This window comes from Rattus norvegicus, chromosome 10, assembly GCF_021556685.1.
Source record: "Rattus norvegicus strain SHRSP/BbbUtx chromosome 10, alternate assembly SHRSP_T2T, whole genome shotgun sequence".
NCBI classification, from domain to species: Eukaryota; Metazoa; Chordata; class Mammalia; order Rodentia; family Muridae; genus Rattus; species Rattus norvegicus.
The window spans coordinates 113,172,880-113,194,690 of NC_141543.1; the positions used below are offsets into that span (position 1 = coordinate 113,172,880).

The 21,811-nt window shown below is 42.4% G+C and overlaps 1 protein-coding gene across 5 annotated transcripts in view; it reads left to right on the forward strand.

The window, feature by feature from the left end:
• The window catches only part of Tbcd (tubulin folding cofactor D), a 159,163-nt gene that overhangs the window by 98,536 nt on the left and 38,816 nt on the right, over positions 1 to 21,811 (forward strand). For all 5 annotated transcript variants that reach the window (XR_015630115.1, XM_087569203.1, NM_001271364.2 and 2 more), the window contains 5 exon segments: positions 3,682 to 3,711; positions 7,753 to 7,838; positions 18,465 to 18,545; positions 20,018 to 20,091; positions 20,856 to 20,973. Coding sequence is in view for 4 of the 5 variants with exons in the window: in XM_087569203.1 (XP_087425329.1) it covers positions 3,682 to 3,711; positions 7,753 to 7,838; positions 18,465 to 18,545; positions 20,018 to 20,091; positions 20,856 to 20,973 (389 nt within the window). In the remaining variant the exon portion in view is untranslated.

A 21,811-nucleotide genomic window follows, 5' to 3' on the forward strand; every position in this document is an offset into this window, starting at 1 on the left:
GAGCAGTGAAGCGCCCAGAAGTTCCCAGTTCTGTGGCCTTACCTTTCATTTGATGGTTGTCTCATATCCTGTTCCTGGGTCGCTTGTCTGCTGGCCACAGTGCTTCTAAGGTAATAGGGTCATTGTTTTGGATCCTCATTGGAGTTCAGTGTCTTTCTGGTGGTCAGCACTCGGGCTGGATAGTAGAGTCCTGGCATTGCTTGGTGGAAAAATTAGTTCATTGCTGCTAATGACTCCAGGTTTTTCATTCTAGACAGTATTCAGCAGGCTAGACTGCTGACTTTGTGAAGAGGCCTGTTCCTCTAAGGACAGGCAATGGCTGTGATTTTGTGGGAAACTTGGAATGAATAGAGAGAGAGTGAAGGCATGTGTGCATACATGTGTGGGCAGGGGCACACGCACACGCACGCACTTCATTTGATGTTTCATTCTTGATTCTTTTTATTTTCCTTTTGCCTTTTATTTTGACGTTATTGAGATTCCCCCCCAAGGAGTAACAAGAACCCAGGAAAGTCTGAGTCTGTTTTCCCTGACTCTCTGCTGGTTAACATCACATGTTATATATACTAAGACAACTCAGCAGCCCTGGTCAGGACTCTCAGTTGTATGTGTCCTGTGCACATTAGTTCTGTGTGGCTCCCTCTCACACACATCTGAATTGCCTACAGTCTAGGCACACAGTAGTCCTTATCACAGACATCCCTGACCGATGCTTTTAAACCATGGCTGCTTCTCTCTTAACTGCTACCAACTATCAGTCTACTTTCCAATTTTGTAATGCTGTTACATCAATAAAGTGATAGTCATTGGAACTGGGATTCTTACTGAGTATGTCCAGTATGTTGGGAAGTCCCAGGCCTTTGCTTCCTACTGTGAGTGGGTCTGTTCTCTAAGTGAGCCCTGGGTGTGAAGCCATTGACCTGTAAAAGGGCATCTGGGTTGCTGGGTTATTATGAACATCGTAGTGAGAATTCTGGAGTTTTTGTTTCTTTAGACAGAGCAATATATTAAGCATGTTTTTGTTTTAATACCAGGTTTGGGGCTGCTTTGCCTCAGCTGGCTATGACTTTTCTTGTGCTCTAGTAGAACATCATTTTGCTAGATGCAGATAGTTTCCTTGATTATATGACATTTGCAATTCTGAGAATTTTTCAAAGGCTATATAAATGCTAGAGCCCTGATGGGTGGAGTTTGTGATTGATGGTCATTCAAGGGGGTTGGTTGTGATTTGTTAGTAGTTTTTCTCAAAGAAGAAACAAAGGGAAAGAAATTAGATTTAAGGATCTCTCTCTTTCTCTTTAACAGGTTTCAGTCTTGCTTATCTGTATCATTCTCTGCTTTCTTTTTCTCTCTTCTCTCTACTTCTTTCTTTCCTATCTAGTGATAGGAGGATAAACAGGGTAGGGGTAAAAGGTTGGGAAAAAGAAGAGCCAACCAAGTATCTAGGACCAGCTGTAGAGCACTTCATATAGGCTTTCCTGCGAGCATAGTTTGCTTAGGGTATGTGCCTATCATCTAGGATGCTGACGGACAGTGCCTGTCTTTAGAATTCTAGCAGTTCCCCAGGGTGGCTGTGCTACTATGTGTTCCCCCATCTTTGCTAAGGTAAGGTGTGTGTTACTTAAGGCGGGGTTGCCTGTTTTCTTCCTGGTCACTACGCTGTTTCATTTTTGCTGATAAGTGTGTGGTGGTTTTAGTTTTCTTTTCTGTGGTGATGCCGAGTCTGTTTGAGGTGTTCATTTGCTATCTGTGTCCTCCTGAGTAAGATGTGTTTCTTCTAGTCTCAGTCATTGTCTAGTTGGATGGCTAGTTTTTGCTGAGATGGATTCCAAATATTTGTCTTTTATATTGAAAGTGTGTTTTGCAAATGCTTAGTACATCTCCATAACAGGTTTCAGTCTTGCTTATCTGTTTCTTTGGTGGGCGCTTTCAGTGTGAAGGCCACAAACCACTTAACCCTGTTTCCAGCATTCTTCTTTATTCTGTCTGTGTTGATAGCATATTCTGCAGTAATGTCTCTATGGTCTGTCTTCATATTGTGTTGGGTGATCCCCTAACCTTTTATTTTCAAGATTATTTCAACATAAATCTTGTATTAGTTTTTACTTTGAAGAAGTTCCTGCTTATAAGTGTTACATTATGTTCAAGTTGACATTGTATCTCTTTACATCACCTTTCTTTGGTGTCTGTTTCTTTCTTTAAGAATTGGCTGCGAAGGCCAGGTGATGGTGGCTCAGACCTTTAATCCTAGCACTTGGGAGGCAGAGGCATGTAGATCTCTTGAGATCCAGGCCAGCCTGGTCTACAGAGCCAGGACAGTCAGATTACATAGAGATATCCTATCTTGAAAAAACAAACAGACAGACCAAAAATAAATAAAAAATAAATAAATAAAGAACGAACGAACCAAACAAAACCAAGGACACCCACTTCAGTACTCAGCACCCACATGCTACCATCCTTAACAGTTCTAAGGGATCAGACATCCTCTTCTGACCTGCTCGGCACTAGGCATGTGTGTGGTGCACATATATACAGGCAGGCAAAACATCCACATATACGAACAAAACAAAACAAAATATAAATCTTAAAGGGAAGGGTTGCAGAAGATACAAAATATAAGAAGCAAAAAGTATCCTGTTTTTCCCTCTTCTAGTATCTCGGCCCCCACTGTGAGGTTTTGTCCTAGAGATGCCACACATTTCTGTTATGGTGCTTACCAGTCCTGTGGGGTTGATGTGTAGTTCCCAGGGTCCTGTGATTCAGTTTGCTCTTTTTCTTTGCACATATGAATGCTCTCAACCCCCTACCCTATACTGGAATATCCGCCTAGGTAAGGGTGTTTCTTCTGTTGCCTCTGCCTTACACCCTGTGCCTGTTCCCACCTCTGCTCACCGGGATGGCACATGGTGCGTGCTTGTGTAGCTTCCCTCCATCTCCGTACGAAGCTGGTGTCAATGCCTGTCTCTAGGCTTGGTTGGAATTCAGCAATGTATGCTTTGAGGAAAGTTCAAAACCCCACCAGGCAATAAGCGGGGCATGAGGGGTCATTATGTTGGTCAGACGACCCTAGGTCAGACAGTGTGAGAGACAGGGAAAGTGGTCACCAAAGAAAGAAGAGTCATCCGTACAAGGTTTACTTAGAAGTACTCAGTTTTCTTTAAGTTCAGATGGGACATTGTCAGCCCTGATTTGGTGCCTGGAGTGTAGGCCTCAGGTAGCTCAGAAAGCTGGGTGGAGACAGGATGCCTGCCCTCTGGGAGGCAGCTCTGAGGTGTTGGCATGGTGGTAAGTTGTGATCATAGAGTTCCCAAAAAAAATGGGTGGTTTAGGAATTGTCTTCTACTTACTGATCTGTGTAGTTTGTTCTCAGAGTTAAATTCTGGGACCTTCATTGGGGCATTAGTGTGAAAATGTATTCCTAGTGAAAGAAAGGCCACTGTCAGGTTCCGTCTGATCTTCTAAATAGAGTTCTTAACCTGTAGTTTTAAAGAGCACTAGGACATAGAAACAGTGACAAGCCACCCCCAGGGCTCTGGTCAGCCAACAAAGAGGACTTCTATTTAAAAAGTAAAGCCATGGGTCATTTACACCGTGCTGTGTTTGTTTTGAATTTATCGTCTGGTGTTTAGCTGAAGCAAACCTCACTCACCTGCTGTGTTTGTTCTTTTTGCTCCTTAGGCTGCCTTCCAGGAGAACGTGGGGAGACAGGTATGGCCACTTTATAAATCTTTATTTCTAAAACTTCCTGTAGGCTTGGAGGTAGGAACCCTGGCAGCTTTACTTTTATATCTTCTTGTATTGTTGGGTGTGGGTAAGGAATGAGGCTTACCTCAGAGCAAGCTAATAAATATGGCAGTTCTGATCCAAGACTCGCCATAATGCGACCAGGGAGCACTGATCCCATGTGCCTTTGAGGAGACCCTGCGTTTCAGGCAGGTTAGGATCTTGCCTCACATACTCCTGTGGGTTCTACATGTATCAGGTACTAGGCGAGTGAGTCCCTGGATCCAGTAGGCTCTGACCCTTCCCTAGCTTGTGATTTGGAGGCTGGCTCCCTTGTAGTAAGTTCTGGCCTCACCTTCCAGAAGCCCTGAAGGGCTGGAGAGGGGCAAGGGCATTGGTTTTCAATCTGTGGGTCGCTACCCCTTTGCGGATGATCTAATGACCCTTACACAGAGGTGGCATAAGACTGTCAGGAAACATTTACATTATGATTCATGACAATAGCAAAATTACAATTACAAAGTAGAATCGAAGATAACTTTATGCCTGGGGATCACTACAACATGTGGAACTGTATTAAAGAGTTGCATCATTAGGAAGGAACTACTGGGTTAGAATCTGAGCAAGGTGGCAGCTACCAAGATAAATGTAGACAGGGAAGAAAGGTCCTGAGAGAGAACAGCTAAGAATGATTGCTTTAGGGTTTTGTCTTAGGTAGGGTTTTATTGCTATGAAGAGATACCATGTCCATGGCATCTCATAAAGGAAACATTTCTTTGGGCTTGGCTTACAGTTTAGAAGTTTAGTCCATTATTGTCATGGTGGGAAAACATGATAACTAGAGAGATAGCCAAGACTTCTGTTTCTAGATCCACAGGCAAGAGACTGTGAGCCACTAGATTTGGTTTGAGCTTCTGAGATCTCAAAGCCTACTCCCTAGTGATGCACTTCCTCCAACAAAGCCACACCTATTCCAACACAACTCTTAACAGTGCCACACCCTATGACCAAGCACTCAAGCACATGAGCCCGTCCTAGCCATTCCTATTCAAACCACCACAGGTTTCTTGACAGATGGTGGCTTGGGTGCTTGTTAATGCTACAAGTGAGGAAGGTAGAAGGATGGCTGGGCACTCTAGTGATGTGCAAAATAGACTCTGTGTGAAGAATGATGGGGTTAGAGAGGTCTCAGCCAAGATGGATGTGCTCTAGGTGAGAGAACCTAGATGGCCTGTTGGGTTGAGAATATTGTGAGGACTGAAGTGTTTATAGTAGAGGATGCTGGGAGTTGTCTCAGAAGTAACAGGACTTGCCTAGTAACCCAGGGTAACTGACTCCTCTACTGGGTTGGTCTGCTTATGATGAAGGTCTTAACACCCACAAGACCCCTAAGTGCCTAGTGGAGTGGGCTCTACAACAGAGGTGTCTGTATGTATGTCTGCTCTGTTCCCTTTCTGTAGCCTAGGAGTCTGCAGGTTATGATTAACCAGTGAGCAGTTGCCATGTCTAGGACCAGCATGGGACTGCATTGTTCTGTGGCTGCTTGGAGTGTTCCTGGGACACAGCTCTGTGTGCAGGTGGTTTGCTCAGACTCCAGACTACCCTGTATTCAAGCGAGAACACTGGAGGGCAGGGTGCTTAGTCCCCTTTCTGGGAAGGAGGGACACCATCTGGCCAGGCAGAGCCTTAGCCTATTGCTCATTCTGCTTGAGTGAGACGGGTACTGCTGAGCAGTTCAGACCTGTCCTTCCTTCTTGGTCACAGCCAAACCTGTGCTCCCACTTGCTTGCCTAGTTATGTGCTTTTGTGTTCTGGTGAATGAGGCTGCAGTCGTAGTACCTTTACTTGGGTTGTGGGCTTCTCTTTCATAATGAGCGAATGAGTCTGGGGTCTTCTTGATAAATAACTACACAATCCAAAGCATCTTTGTAAAGCCAAGTTTTTTTTGTTTTTTTTTTTTTTTTTTTTGTTTTTTTTTGTTCTTTTTTTTTGGAGCTGGGGACCGAACCTAGGGCCTTGTGCTTCCTAGGCAAGCGCTCTACCACTGAGCTAAATCCCCAACCCCGTAAAGCCAAGCTTTATGTATGCAGAAAAGTGCAAAGCCACTCAATCCAGCAAGCAAGCACGCCCAGTAGGCATCCTGCTTTGTTTTAACCCCGAGGCAAGGGGTTCTGTGTCCTGCTCTGAACAGTTTGAGTGGTTAGAATGCAGACTCATATAACTTAATTGGCTAATTCAAAGTGGACCAGCATTTTGTAGGGAGAGTGGAATCTGAGCGTATGTCTCGACTTTAAGAATACACTAACCTGGGGCTGGGGATTTAGCTCAGCGGCAGGGCGCTTGCCTAGGAAGCGCAAGGCCCTGGGTTCGGTCCCCAGCTCCGAAAAAAGGAACCAAAAAAAAAAAAAAAAAAAAAAAGAATACACTAACCTGGAGGGATTCTAGACAAATGGTGTCTTTACCAATTTCTTTAAACATGGAACTTCCTCTGTCTTCTTTTAATTCTGATAGAAAAGACAGAACATTTCATGTGCATTTCTCACACCATCACACAGGAAGTGGTAAGAGCACCCAGTGTGCACTGTGCAGATCCAGCAACAACGCACAAGTAATCCCACTCCAGCTCAACTCCTGGACAACTGGCTGGTACATAAGATACCTCAGTTGATCCTTCTCCTGAGGCTGAGGCAGTCTCGCTAGTGTCTTAAGAGGACTGTTTACTGGGTGGTGTGGTGACGTTGTGAGATATTAATCATCAGGGTCTAGGATTAGCTTGTGAAAGGGTGAAGGCATTGAGGATGATAATGAAGGTAGGCTGCGTGGATGAGTTGCTTCTTCTTGCTGGCTATGTTTTCCATCCCGGGCTGGTAATGGCGGCTTTTTCTCCCTCAGGCTGTGCCTGGGGTAGTCCTAAGGGCAGATGTCAGGGAGCAGGAGGGTGGCAGACCTCAGGTGTTTTAGTTAGGCCTGGGTCTTCAGTGCCTCTGGATTCCAGATGGGTAAGGCATCCCACCATATCCTCAGACTAACCGGCTTTTAGATAGCGTTTGAGGACTAAGCTTCTGTTTTGACATTGTCTCATTGGTAATAAATCAAAAATTTTCTCCATGAAATTCAGACTCAATTTGTAGATTTCTTTGTGTCAGTTTTTTTGTATCTGGACACACACATGCACATGTTATTACACGCAGCTCTATGATGGCTGGCTGTGCAGATGGGGAGTCACCGTGTATTTGAGTAGATTGATCCCTGTTCGAGGTGTGGGGATGTGGCAGGCAGGTGGTGGTGGTGGTGCCTGTTGCTTTTCTTGGCTTTTGCTTGACAGACTTGTGCCAGCTTTGCACAGATAGGGAGCTTCATCTCCTACAGGGATGGAGCCGCCTCTGGGCCAATAGCTATAAAGCTTTCTACATACTTACGTTTGTTAAGAAAGTTATTTATATGGTTTCCAGATTGTAATATTTTTTTCACCACAAGAGATGATATTAGGTAGTTCCAATCATGTGACAGTTTTAGGGCAGGGGCTCCACAGAGTATTCTTGGTGGATGAGGATGGGGACCTGCCTCCTGTTTTTCAGTTTGGGGGACTGATGGCTGCTTTTCGTGATAGCCTTAGAGGTTGGCTATTAGCCTCATCCATCCTGATGGCAACTAGTGAGGTGTAGGCCCTAGTCCAGGTTTCAAAGCCAGGCAGGCGCTTGACTACCTTCCATGGCCTTCCTGCTCCTACAGGCTCTGGAGAGCTTTATCTTGTCTTTGTGACCATACAGGGTGACCAAGTGCCAAGAGTAACCACTTGAGGACTGTTGACATCCAGGTCACTTTTGTGGCATCTGAGTTGAAATGGTTAGGTCTGAGTTAGGAGTTGTACGAAGTGCAGCACCTGGACAGGCAGTGGGATGAACACTGACACACTCACTAGTTGGGCCATCCGTGAGCCGTGTGGCTCAGCTTCAGCCTCCCTGTTGTCACCTCAGAGGCCGTTTCTCACCTTTCAGTTTTTTTCTCTGCTTTTACTTTTTTCAGGGTACTTTTCCTCATGGAATTGATATTTTGACTACAGCAGACTATTTTGCAGTTGGTAACATTTCTAACTGTTTCCTGATTATAAGGTAAGTTTTAATGTGTGTAACAAAACTGTAATAGTCTCTTTGACTTGGGTGTCAAAAATCACCTTCTATATTTCCTTCTTCATTATCCTGTGGTCTGCATATAACTTATGTTGTAGAAAGGGAATCGAACTGAGAACAGCTTCTGAAACTGTACATCCTCCATGGTACATACCACAGAAGATGGGCACCTGCTTGTGCTTTGGTGTGCTGGCTCATATCTCCTCTGCTCATTGATCTTCTCCTTGTTCTCCTGGTTTGGTGCTTTTCTGCCTTGGAACCATTCAGAAATAGCCACAAGCACAGCTATGCATGTCCTTCTGTGCGACAGCTTTTCCACCAGGTGTCACACATATACTGATCTTTGAAAATGACAATTTTGGATTTGAAGTGACTGTGATTGAAAGTTTTTGTTGTTGTTGTTTGTTTGTTTCAATAAAAAATGTGTTTTAAGTTGAAATTATCTGATTGTTTCTCAGATGAGTAATAAAGGCATTTGAGAATTCAGGTCAAGGGATAAATATGTAACCGTTAACTGCCGTTTTCAGAAATCACATCCAATTATTTTTGCTTGTATAACTTAAATACTAGGGAGCAGTTTCATACTCTAACATCAGTGTGAAAAGGCCATGGTGCTTCATGAAGTAGTTTATTTACCTTGAATTAGGAGAAACATGCCAAGTACATTTTAAAAACATTTCTGGCCGTTATAAACCCTGGGGGTAGATTTCCTGACAGCCCTGCTGTGCAGACCATGCAGAATTTACACTTCTTCATAACCAGCCTTGACAGACGTAAAAAACAAGCAAATAATAACAACTAAAAACGAACCCAAAGGTGACCAGCCTCTTTTCCAGGAAGAATGCGACCAGACTTGCCCTCGTCTGCATGCCATTGCCCTCAGTCCAGCACTTCATGTCTCATGTCCATATTCTTTGTTCTCTGATTATTAGCATGTGAATGTTGTATATGACAGTCTATGCCTTTTCTTGGAGTTTCTTAGGTAAAATAGCTGATAGTTTGGCTTTGGCAAATTTTATTTGTTGCTAAGGTTTCCACACCAGTCTAAAACCTACACATTTTTATGTCCATTCTGTAAAAATACACGACAGAACATGACCTAACTCTAGAGTGTGGGTTCTCCAGTTCATTGGGCCCTTGTGACTCTCAGATCTGAGTAGCAGATCAGCTGCTATATTTCGAGGACAGTCTAATAGAAGGCTTTATCACATCCTAGCACCACAGAGCCTCTGGTCAGGGTCTCACCTCCCTTACTGGGATTTCTCTCTCAGCCTGGATCCTGGGGGGCAGGATTCATAAGGATAGTAGAAAATACAAGACTTCTAGAAGGCTATGACTGAGAGCAAGTTGTGGGGCCTCCAGCCAGCAGGGAGGTGAACATAGTTAGTCCTGAGGTCTCTGTGATAGACAGTTTTATGTCAGCTTGATAGAAGCTATAGTCATCTGAGATGAGGGCACCATGGTTAAGAAAATGTTTCCGTACAGAACTGGCTATAGGTAACTCTGTAAAGCATTTTCTTAATTAGCGATTGATGAGGGAGGGCCTAGTCCGTTGTGTGTGATGCCATTCCTGGGTTGGTTGTCCTGGGCTCTATAGGAAAGGAGGCGGAGCAAGCCAGTAATCAGCACCTCTCCATGGCTTCTGCATCAGCTCTTGCCCTGTTTGAGTCCCTGTCTGACTTCCTTCGATGATGAACTGTGCTGTATAAATGCAAGCTAAATAAACCCTTTCTGCCCCAAGTTGCTTTGGGCATTGTGTTTGTCAGAGCAATAGAAACCGGAACTAAGACAGTTCCCAAATGCAGTATGCTTGTTCAGCACTGCGTTCTGGTGAATAGAAATTGATATGGAAGTTAGTCCACAGGAGCAGGTGGTATTGGGGTACTGAGCTGTGAAGGGCGAAGATGAATGAAGGGTGTGAGGAAGGGAGTAAGTACCTGGTTGGTCTTCAGAGGCACTGGGCTCTCTGTTCTGTCTGTGTTGAATTTCCTTCCAGGCTTGTAACTGTCCTCACTTGGGACAGGATCCAGGCTGTTATAGAGGAGGTTTTTCTGAACCTGCTTGGTCTGCTATATTGAGTAGATTCAAAAGTGGTGGAAGGTCCCTGGGGAGACATTAGTTGGGACACTGCAGCTCACTTACCTGTCGGTTATAGTGCTCACTTTCGAGTGTTGAAGACATAAGGTCGACTGAATGTGTTCAGCGCATGTATTTTGATATATTGTGATGTGTGCAAATCTGTAAATTCACAAGGACGTAGTGAAGCCTATGGCCCTCTGTGTGCCTGTTGGGAACTGGAAGATTCTTTCACTGAACATGGTGATTCCCCATCGTAGGTGCTTCATCGTAGGTGATTTCTGGTGCTGTTCAGCTTGCCATGGTGCCTGTTGATCAGCAGTTTAGGCATTCTTGAGTTTTTATCATGATAAACAAGGCTCTTGCAAACTCTTATTTAGAAATCTCTATGTGGATTCATATTTTAATTCTCTTATGTAAAGACTAACAGGAGATATAACTTTGTATGAAGCTGGATGTGTGGTTTTGGCTTCTCCATACCTTCCTGAGGTCGACAGCAGCCAGCCTTTGACCATCTTACCATTCAGAGCATTCATCTCTGCTACTGACCCACGTTGGACGTTCTTCCATGTGCTTATTCCCTTCTATTTCTCTTTTTTGGTGATGCTCCTAGGCAAATGTAGGCCAGTTTTTTATTGAGTTTTATTTTCCTTATATTTTTTAGTGTAAACCGTTTGGCAACTGTGCTTTTTTTATTTCTGTATATCACTCGTAATAGTCTTACTAATGTGTAATTGACACATGACATGCATGCAAAGTATAAAGCTTGCTGAATCCGACAAGGACACAAAACTGTCAGGTGGGTAACCTGATAGGGTTTTGAGCATACTTATTAGCCAACAAATTCTGTTTTTATTGTAGATTGCTTTTCATTTTGTCTAATCTTTTCCCCTTAGGATGATTTATTTAGTGATTCATTCATTTTTATATCTTGTGCCAAGAAGTTCAGGGGGCTGGGAAAAGGACTCAGTGGTTACTATTGCTGTTCTTGCAGAAGATCTGAGTTTGGTTCCTAGTACCTATGTCAGAAGGCTCACAACTGCCTGTAACTCTAGCTACAAGAGATCTGGCACCCTTTTCTGCTTCCTCAGGGACCCACATACATGTGGTATATGCTAACACAGGCCACACACATGTATGGATGATTAAAAAGTTACCATGCATCAGAGTGGTCTGATGAGTCTACCTGACTCTAGCTACTCAGACTATTTCTAACCTCTAGGCCTAGGCTAGGTCAGATGTCCTGTGTTCTGATTCAGTCTGGTGAGTTCCTTGGACCTTAGCCCACTTGTACTGTCCCCACACACAGACATAGCCGAGGTTGCACGTCTTGTGTGCTGACCCAGTCTGGTAAGTTCCTGAAACCCTGCTCACCTGTGTCATTCCTTCCCCAAGGCCCATAAAGCCTTAGTCACACAGCCTGTATGCTGGCCTAAATGTGTGGCTGCTTAAAACTCTAGGCCATCTGTGTGGTTCTCACACCCCCCCCCCCCCAGGCACAGATGAATAAATCAAACAGAACCAGTTTGTTCCATTTGCATGCCTTTTTGCTTATTTCCGAATGGAAGTCATCTCTGTTGCTCCAGTCTACCCACCATGATCCACCAGTTCTATAGAAATGAGAATTACCAAGATGAACCCAAGGACACAGAATTTAAAAGAACAGTCATGAAGTCAAGCTCAGATCTTTATCAAAGGATTTGAAAAACTTAAAGACTTGTACACCCAGTTCATTTTACCTCAGAGAAGAACTGCCCACGTGATGCCCAAGAAAGCACACACGTGGCAGAAGGAAGTGAAGACAATTCAGGACTGGAAACCTGAATTCAGTAAAGAGATAGAAATGTTGAAGAGCACGCAAGCCAAAATGAAGATGGCATTGAAAGCTCAATCACTCAATCAGGAAACACAGAGGGAAGCCATACAAGTAGAGTGGGTTGTGTGGAAGACAGAATGTTGACACGAAGATAAAGTGGAGGAATTAGACCATACGGGCAACAATATGAAAGACATTTTAAATTTTTAAAATTTTGGGGGTGTGTATTGTTGAGACAGGGTTTTTCTATATAATCCTGGCTATCCTGAAAGTTGCTCTGTAGCCAGGCTGGCTTCAAACTCAGAGATCTGTCTATCTCTGCCTCCCGAGCTCTAGGATCTGTCTCTCTCTAGCTCCCGAGTGTGCGCCACCACTGCCTGGCTCGAAAGACAAAACCCAACTTTTGAAAACACTGAGGGAGCAATGTTGGAAACATAGAACATCGTGAAAGACAAACTTTTCCAATTATAGACATACAAGGAGAAGAATCCCAGGTCAGTGGCATAGACCACAGATCTTCAGAAGGTTCATAGAAGAAAATTTCCCCAAGTTAGGGAAAGACATAACCACAGAGATAGAAGAAGCACACAGACTACCAAGTAGAGAACAGAGAAGAAACTTCCCATGGAATAGTGAAGTCAATACACTAGTTACACAGAACACATAGAGGACAGTGAAAGCTGTAGGAGTTATTTATACAAATTAAATATAAAGGAAAACTGATTAGAATAATAGTTTCTCAATGGAAAAACCTTGAAATCCAGAAGAGCCCAAAGCAATACATTCCAAGTTCTAAAAGACACGGATACTAACCTAGACTTCTATGCCAGCAAACTATTTGCCATAGTTGAAAGAGAAAGAAAACTCCCCATGATATAAAAGGCTAAAGGAATGCATGTTCACTAACCCAACCTTACAGAGAATACTGGAAGAATAAGACTATAGAATGAATCAATGAAATTATAACTAGTGAAACATTAAGCCCACAATAAAACAAATCAAAATGACAGCAATCAACACTTATTTTTCAGTTAGTAGCTAAATATTAGTGACATTTACTTTCCAGTCAAAAGTCTTAGTCTAGGTGAATAGATTAAGGAACAAAATCCATCTTTCTGTTATCTGTAAGAAACTCAACTTACCTTCAAAGATACCTTAAAGCAAAAGGAAAGAATAAACAAATGGGACAAGTAGGTATTGCTGTCATCTGTGTAGTAGACTTTAAACTAAATCTATATTATAAACTATAAAATAAGTCAGAAAAGATAAAGAAGGACACGTCATTCTAATGAAGAGAACAGTTAACCAAGAAGTCATCACAATCCTGAACATAATGTTTATTATTCTGTGTGCACCTAATTTCATACTAACTCCAATCTAGTAGGCAACTCCAGTACCCTACTTTCTTCAACAGACTGGCCATACAAATAGAGGCGTCGGAATTAGGCAGCATTGTGCATCAAGTGGGCCTAACAGATGTCTCTGGAACCCAAACATCAAAGAATATTCACTCCACTCCCCAACTCATAAAGACTTCTCTAAAACAGATGCAAAACAAATCTTAGCAGGTTCAGAAGATTTGAAATAACATGTTTGTAACATATTTGGCCACAACATAAAACAGAACTTAAAAAGACAGTAAATGAATCTGTAGTAAGTACACAGACTCATGATGGAGATTCAGACTTAAAACAGACAGTAAATGTATCTGTGGGGAGCATACAGACTTGTGATGGTTAAAGAGTACATCACCGAATGATGAGTGGGTCAAAGAAGAAATCAGGAAAGAAATGAAGCAATTCTTGTAATTAAAAAGAAAACACAACAAAACGTTGGATATATTAAAAGCAGTCCTGAAAGGGAAATCGATAAGCCACCTATATTTAAAAAAAAAAAAAAAAAGAGCACAAATAGATGATTTCATGATGCAACTCAAGAATTTAGAAAATCAAGAACTAACCAAATCTAAATGTAGTAGGTGGTAAGAAATAATGAAATAATTAAAAAAAAAAAATGAGGCTGACCAAGAGCCAGGGACAGTGGAAGGAAAGAAATCCCCCAGAGTACTGTCTGGTTGAAGCCTCTCACTAGGTGAGAGGAAAGAATTCCAGCACAATTACCACTTGCTGTGAAGGTTCCCAGCATGACAACACTATTGCTTTATACAGAAATGTATGCAAAATATAAGTGCTAACAGACAGCCAGGCTTAAGGCCAACAGGTAGATGACCTAGAATGGGGCCTTGCTGCATGCCTAGGTGGGCATTTTACATTTTTACAGTAAATCTATCCTAATTTACTGCTTTCCATCGATCTACAATTTTACCCCAAGAAGTATAACTATGTCAGGTATACCTCAGGAACCTCCCTGTGGTCTAATTTGGTTTCTCACAAACAACTCTTACAAGACAACGGCATTAAAATACAAGAAAATAGTAACCTTATAAAGACAAAGGGTGTGCCTCTTCTTTGCAGACCTGTCCACATCTCACTTACAGATTTCTTTATATATTTTTCTTTGAAGGATTTTTATTTGTGTGCATGAATATTTTACCTGCATATATGCATGTGTACCATTTGTAAGGCTGGTGCATGCAGAAACAGGAAAAAGGTGTTGAATCCCCTGGAACTCAAGTTACAGAGAGTTGTAAGCTTCTATGTCGGTACTGAGAATAGACCTTAGGCCCTCTGTAAGAGCAACAAGTGCTTTTCAACAACCAAGTATCTCTCTACCCCCAAATATATCTTACTTCCTTCCAGAGCCCTTCTCTCTTAGTACACCTAAAATCTAAGTTAAAACATCTTTTAATAATATTCAACTGTGTTAAAAAAAAAACCAGAGAAGAATTAATGCCATAGAAACAAGCAAACAACAACAACAACAAAACAGTACAAAGAATAGATGTGTTTTAGAGATGGTTCTTTGGGTAGATAATGAAGACTGTGACACCCTTGACCCAACTAAACAAAAGGAAGATTACCCAAATTACCACTCACATCAAATAGGGAGACATCGCAACAGACACCAAAGAAATACAGAATAGGATAACATTTCCTGTAGGGGATACTTCAAAAGTGTATATACTCTATTAAGTTAGAAAAATCTAAAAGAAGTAGACGAGTTTCTAGACTCATCCAGACCACCAGAGTTAAACCAAGAAGAGATCAATATTTTAATAGATCCATGACAAGTAAGATTAAAATAAGCCTTCCAACTAAAACAAGACCAGGTCTAGATAGAATCACAGCAGAATTCTGTCAAGCTTTTAGAAAGATCTACAAGCCGTATGTCTTCTGTTATATGTGTTTGTCCACCATGATCCAGGCATGCAACGCTGGATCTGGAATTGCAGATAAATGTGCACCACATGTAAACTGGATGCTAGAAATGAAGCCTTGCCTGCTGTAAGAGCAGTAAGTCATCTTAACTGCTGAACCAGCTCTCCAGTTCCTAAAACTAACACTTACATTTTACGAAGCAAAACAAATAAACAGAAAAGCCGGAACAGAAGGAACAGTTTCAAACTCCTTTTATGAAACCAATATAACTTTAATACCAAAAGCAGGTAAGACACAAGAGAAAAGAGAAAAACTACAGACTAGTTTCTCTGATGACATAGATGTAAAAATCCTTAATAAAACACTTACAAGCATAATACAGGCACATACATACATACATACATACATACATACATACATACATACATACATACATACATCATTCACTACAATTAGGTTTGCTTAATCCTGGAGATGCAGGCATGTTCATCAGACATATGTCAATGAAAGCAATGAATAACATTCTTAAAGACAAAGATTACATAATCACTCAATAGATGTAGACAAGGCCTCTGACAAATCCAGATGCTTTATGATCAAAGGGAAGAGTAGGACTCGAGGGGACCATACATTAATATAATAATATTATTGTATGACAAACCCATAACCAACACCACCCTGAACAGAAAAATTTTGAAGCAGATCCATTAAAATTAAGCTGAGCTAGGACTGTCCACTATTTCCAACCCTCCTCAACCTAGTGCTTGAAGTGCTTCCTACAATAACAGGACAAGAGAATGAAAAGAATATAAATAGGAAAAGAAGTCAGATTATCCTGGGAGCAGGTAATATAAAGAGATTTTAAAAATTCTAACAGAAAACTTCTAGAAATGATCAACAGAAAAGTGGCAGGATACAATATCAACTTACAAAAGTTCGAACGAAGCCTTTCTGTATGCCAACAGCAAGCACTCGGAGAGATTATGGAAACACTCCTACTCACAAGAATCTTCAAAAAATAGCTAAGAATAATCCTAACCAAAGAAAAACTTCTACAGTGAAAATTTTAAATTTCTGAAGAGATTGAAAAAGAGACTGGAGGATAGACTGACCTCCTGTGCTTATGGATGGGTAGAATTAATACTGTGAAAATGATCATACTACCAAGAGGAATTTATAGATTCAGGGTAGTCCCAAGCAAAATCTCCATGGCATTTTTCAGAGACAGAAAAAAAAATTCTCAAATTCACATGGAGACACACACACACACACACACACACACACACACACACACACACACACACACACACACACACACACAAATCCAGACGCTCAAGGAAATGCTGAAGCAAAAGAACAATGCTGGAAGGATTTCCATACCAGGTTTCAAGCCATGCTATTGAGCCACAGTAATAAAAACAGCATGGTGCTGGCACAAAACCACAAACAAAAAGCCAGATAGACCCAAGCGTGAGTACATGTAGTTATAGCCATTGCACACTGGATAAGGTACCCAAAGCACACAGTAGAAGTGTGACAGAATCACCATACATGATACTGGGAATACTGGATATCTCCATGAAGAAGAATGGAATTAGACCATCTCTGCACAGAGACCAACTCCAAATGGATCAGAGATTTAATATGAAGCCTGAAACGCTGAAACTACTAAAAGAACAATATAAAGGTATAGGAAAGAACTCTGTGAATATGACTGTTTGCTTAGGAATTAACAGTTGACCATCGAACCTCATAAAATTAAAAAGTTTCTGAGTAGCAAAGGAAACAATTGAAAATAAAGCCTACAAAGCAGGAGAAAATCTTTGCCACCTACACATCTGGTAAGAGGATTAATAGTCAGAATATATAGATAACTAAAAAACAAACCAAGAAACAACACAAATTGAGGAATTGAACTGGAACTAACTTAGACTAATTCTGAGGAGTAGCATTCATAGTACCTGAGGGTGCTATGTAAGCTGCCAAGGGAGACAAGCAACGGACAATTCTCTCTGTCTGAAGAGTGTAGGAACCACGACAGTGATAGCAAAACACATCCAGAGGTTCAGCAGTGGCTTCCATCTTGGGTGGCTTAAGATCTCCTCAGGAGGAAGTGCTGTATCCACATCTGGGGTTAGCCAACCACTGTGGCTGATGAGGCCATGGCCTCCGGAGGAGAGCCTACAATTGCCATGTTTTTGAAGCAGTGTAATTTCCAGCTGCTTTCTAAATATCTATCTTTTTACCCATATTAGGGTATAAGGCTATACCTCTAGATAGAATTCTTACCCTAAATCAAAGAAACTTCTTTTTTGTAGCAGAGTCGTTTGTCCCAGGTAAAAAATTCAGAGAACAACTAACCACTGGTACCCATCCCTAGACCTGCAACACAGCTCACACACCCAAGGCTCAGGGAACGTCATGGGAGAGAGGGTAGAAGCATTGTAAGAGCCAGAGGACCAGAATGTCTTCTGTGGGATAGTGTGACAGGGAACTATATCTATGAGAGTTTAACAATATGATCATGTAAACAAGATCCGCTCCAAGACAACACCAGTTCACACTCCAATGTAGATGAGGAAAATCTCACAAGACCCCATCTCTAGATGAAGAGTTACAGGCAATTAATGGCTGCCAACAGGAGGAGAATCCGTCTTCTCCAGTAAGAAGCCCCCTGGTAGGTTCTCTAATCCCAAGTGGTCAGCCTTAGTTAAACATATTAAATGAACTCAGCTTGTTGTATGTATTCATACCTATGCACCAATAATTGAAGAGGCCATGAAACTGTAAGCAAGCTGGAGGGTGGACAGGAGGAGTCGTATGAAATTCTTTAAAACGTTAAAAAAAACCAAATCAAATAGAATAAAAATAAATCTTCAAAACAACAAGAACAAGAAGCCAGGTTTGTTGGGGCATGCTTTCGATCACAGCACTTGGGAGGCAGGCTGATCTCTGAGTTTGAGACCAGCCTAAGCTGCACGGTTTAGGCCAGCCAGGGGTAGGTACGTAGTAAGACCCTGGCTTCTAACGAGTCCATTGTTTCGTGCTGTTGCCCATGGCGTGGATGGCTACAACCTGCCTCTCCATCAGCTGCATGGAGTGCTGTTTCCAGCCACAGTCCCGGGTTTGCTGCTGAGCTGTGTGCGTGAATGCTTGAGGAATGCGCTTCTGTTTTGAGTATTGGAGGTGCAGGCAATGTTTGGGTCATCTGGTAGATAGTTTTACTGTGGTAGGAATGGCCAGACTATTTTTTAGCATAACTGTGTGAGTTTTCATTCTCAAGAGCACTCTGTTAAGGGTCTGGCTCCTCCAAGTTCTTACTTATTTTTAGTCTTTAAGTAATACATAAAGTAATGTCCAAGGGGATTCTATACGTACATGTCATCGTACCTGCTCATGTTTGTCCCTCTCTCTGGCTCTTAATATTATGTCTTTCAGCGTGTTTATTGCTGGCTTCCAGGAATACACCAAGCCAATGATCGACCACCTGGTCTCCATGAAAATCAACCACTGGGATGGGTAGGTTTTGTCTTCGTGACTCTCTGAAAATTCGTTTTCACCCCTCAATGGGAGGAGTTTAGTTGAGCTTTATAATTCATGAGTGTATTTTCTCTCTATAGATAAGCTATTTTAAAATAATTATTTCTGAGAAGTAATGAAACTTCCAGTTTATGTGTGGCTATTAAAGGTCTATTTGTTTCATTTCTGGAGCTGTTGGTTGGGCAAGTCTGAGATGTAATTATTTCTGAATACTGTGTTGTATGTAATAGGGAAACTACAGCCTGAGGACAGTGTAGTGCAGACAGCTGGAGTAGCCTGGTCGTCTTCATCAGTGGGCCTGCCTCCCTTCTGATTCTGCTCTCTTTGGCCCCCCTAAGTATCTTATATGTTGTAACCTGATGGCTGAGCAGACTTTAGTGGTAGTTTTCATAGTTACAGTGGAAGTTTTGGGGCTATCTTGGTATTTCATAGGTAGTTAAATGTGTCTTTAAAGGCAAGTGTGTAACTCAGATGTAAGCACTGTCAGTGTTCTGCCACTATCTCTAGGCAGGCCTGGCCAGCCAAGGCATAGAAGATGCCAGGGGAGTTAGCAATACCATCATGGTCCCTTCCATAAATCCCAGTGTCAGAGTGGTTTCTTTGTAGTCCACTAGGGAGTGTGTTTCAGCTTCCAAAGAACTAAAGCCTTAAAAGTATTTTTCATCTGCCGCCATTCTTGTCTAGCGTGGGGCTCTCTGGGGTGAAGAACCTCTGGCCCAAACCCCCATATCACTCATGCACATCCTCCTGATGCATTTTTTATTATGAAATGTTTCTCTTTGTTTCATAGATTTCTTCAAGTGTAACATGATATTGAAATGTGTGTGTGGGCTAGCATCAGCCTTTTCTCTGTCTTCCTTCCTTTGTATTTCTAGATTTATTTATTTACTTTATGGATATGAGCACACGAACACTGTCTTCAGACACACCAGAAGAGGGCATCAGATCCCATTACAGATGGTTGTGAGCCACCATGTGGTTGCTGGGAATTGAACTCAGGACCTCTGGAAAAGTAGTGTTCTTAACCATTGAACCATCTCTCCAGTGCTCAGCTTTTTCTTTAAAGGAACAGATAGTTAATGCCTTAGGTCTCTGTCTCATAAAAAAGTTATATATATATATATATATATATATATATATATATATAACTTTTTTCTTTATGTAGCCCTTAAAAATATAAAAAGTATCCTTAAATTAGAGTTTGACAAAAGAAACCTTGGGCAATTTTTGACCTGCTGATTATAATTTATCATTCTTGTTACTGCAAGTGCCAGAATTCTTTTCCTTTTTAGTTGAGTAATAATCCATTGTCTGCATCTATCACATTTTACCTACTCGTTCATCTCTTGATAGATCCTTGGGTGTTTCCATTGCAAGGCTGCTGAGAACAATGCTGGTGTGAGTGTGAGTGTGCAAATCCGTCCTTACTAACAGCTGCTGTCACTTCTTAGGGCCATCCGAGAACTGTCTGCAAAGGCACTGCACAACCTGACTTCACTAGTACCCGAGTACATGGCCACTCACGGTAGGTGTGAGTACTACTGCCTGCAGCACTCATGCATGTGTGCGTGTGTGCCCCTCCCCATGCACATACACAACAGAAGTGTGCTGTTCTCATAGTGGATGACGGTGATGTCCTATCTGTCGCTGAAGAGTAAGCTGTGGGCCAAGTCAGGGTAGAACATGATGCAAACGCAGTGTGTCTGTCCAGTGGAAGCTTTGGGTGGCATTGGGCACAGATGCTATTCAAAAAAAACAAGGAATCTATGGGTTGTACTGAATAGGTTAAGAATGATGGTGAATTCCAGGGCTGATCTGAGTTGTTGGGGCCTCTAGATTGGTTTGCACTTGGAATTGGGAGCTGTTTGTATTCTCCTCCCTAAGTGTCAGAGACTGGGAAGGAGTAATGAATAGAAGTGCCTGTCCCCTTTCATGGATGAGGGGCCTTTGTTCTACCTGCTTTTCTCAGGCGGAGTGCTGCCACCATCTAGCAGGGAGAGGTGCAGACAGGAAAGTCTGCAGACATGACCTCTTTCTCATCTGCCTCTCTCTCACTGGTCATTGGTGCCCAGATGTATATACTGATGTATATGCTGGGTATGTGTATTTATGTGTACTGATGTATATGCCTAGATGTATCTGCCGTGTCCTATCACATTGCTTGCTTGCTCATGAGGGGGCTCTGCCTATCAGAAACAGTGGTGGTGACCCTGATGGTATTGACTTCCAGAGGAAATACTTGTAAGTAATGTGTTGTTCTGTGTGTGTCTCTCAACCCGACTGTTGCAGTATTCCCAGCACTACTGCTGATGACACAGAGTCCAGATCTACACACGAGACATGGTGCCATCCTTGCCTGTGCAGAGGTCACCTATGCCCTGTACGAGCTGGCCGCACAGAGTAACAGGTAAGAGATGGCATTCGTGAAGCTAGGTAATAGTAGTGATTTTGGGTTTGAGAACAGCTTCCCTGTCCTGATTGTTGGCTGTTTATGTACTTAAGACTCCATTTTATGTTGAGGTGGTCAGTGGTTGGCAATCTTGAGGTTTCTCTGCTTCCTCGGCTGTCTGGGTTCTCCTCATCGTCCCAAAGCTATCACTCACATGACAAGAGCAATGGGCCCTGTTCAAAGGTGGCACTGAGCAGGTCATTTGTCACTGTGCATGAATGTGGGAGCAGGTGTGTGCTCACGTGCCAGAGAGCACGTGCGGAGGTCAGAGGAAACCTTGGACATCTTCTTCATGTTCCACCTTGTTTGAGACAGTGTCTGTGAGCTTCAGATGATTCTCTGATCTATACCGCCCATCTCCCTGGGATTACACATACAAATGCACTACTGTGTCTGGCTTTTCCCTGGGGATCTGAACTTGGGTTCTTTGACTCGTGTGGTAAGGTATTTTCTTGATGAGTCTTCTCCTCAGCTCTCATTTGCCACTTGAATAATTTAAACTACTTGAAAGGGTAAGTTTGAGCCAGGTGGTAGTGGCTCAGACCTTTAATCCCAGCACTTGGGAGGCAGAGGCAGGCAGATCTCTGAGTTCCAGGACAGTGGGGGCTACACAGAGAAACCCTGTCTGGAAAAAAGACAAAGAAAAAGAAAGAAAGGGTAAGTTTGGAAGTTTTCCTTAACATTCTCCCCTTGGCTGCATCTGTGATATAACTGTAACGTATAAGGTCCACACCATGCACAGTGGTGCATTCCAAGAGATGTGTGATTTCCTTACGTCACTATGCAGCCAGGTCCT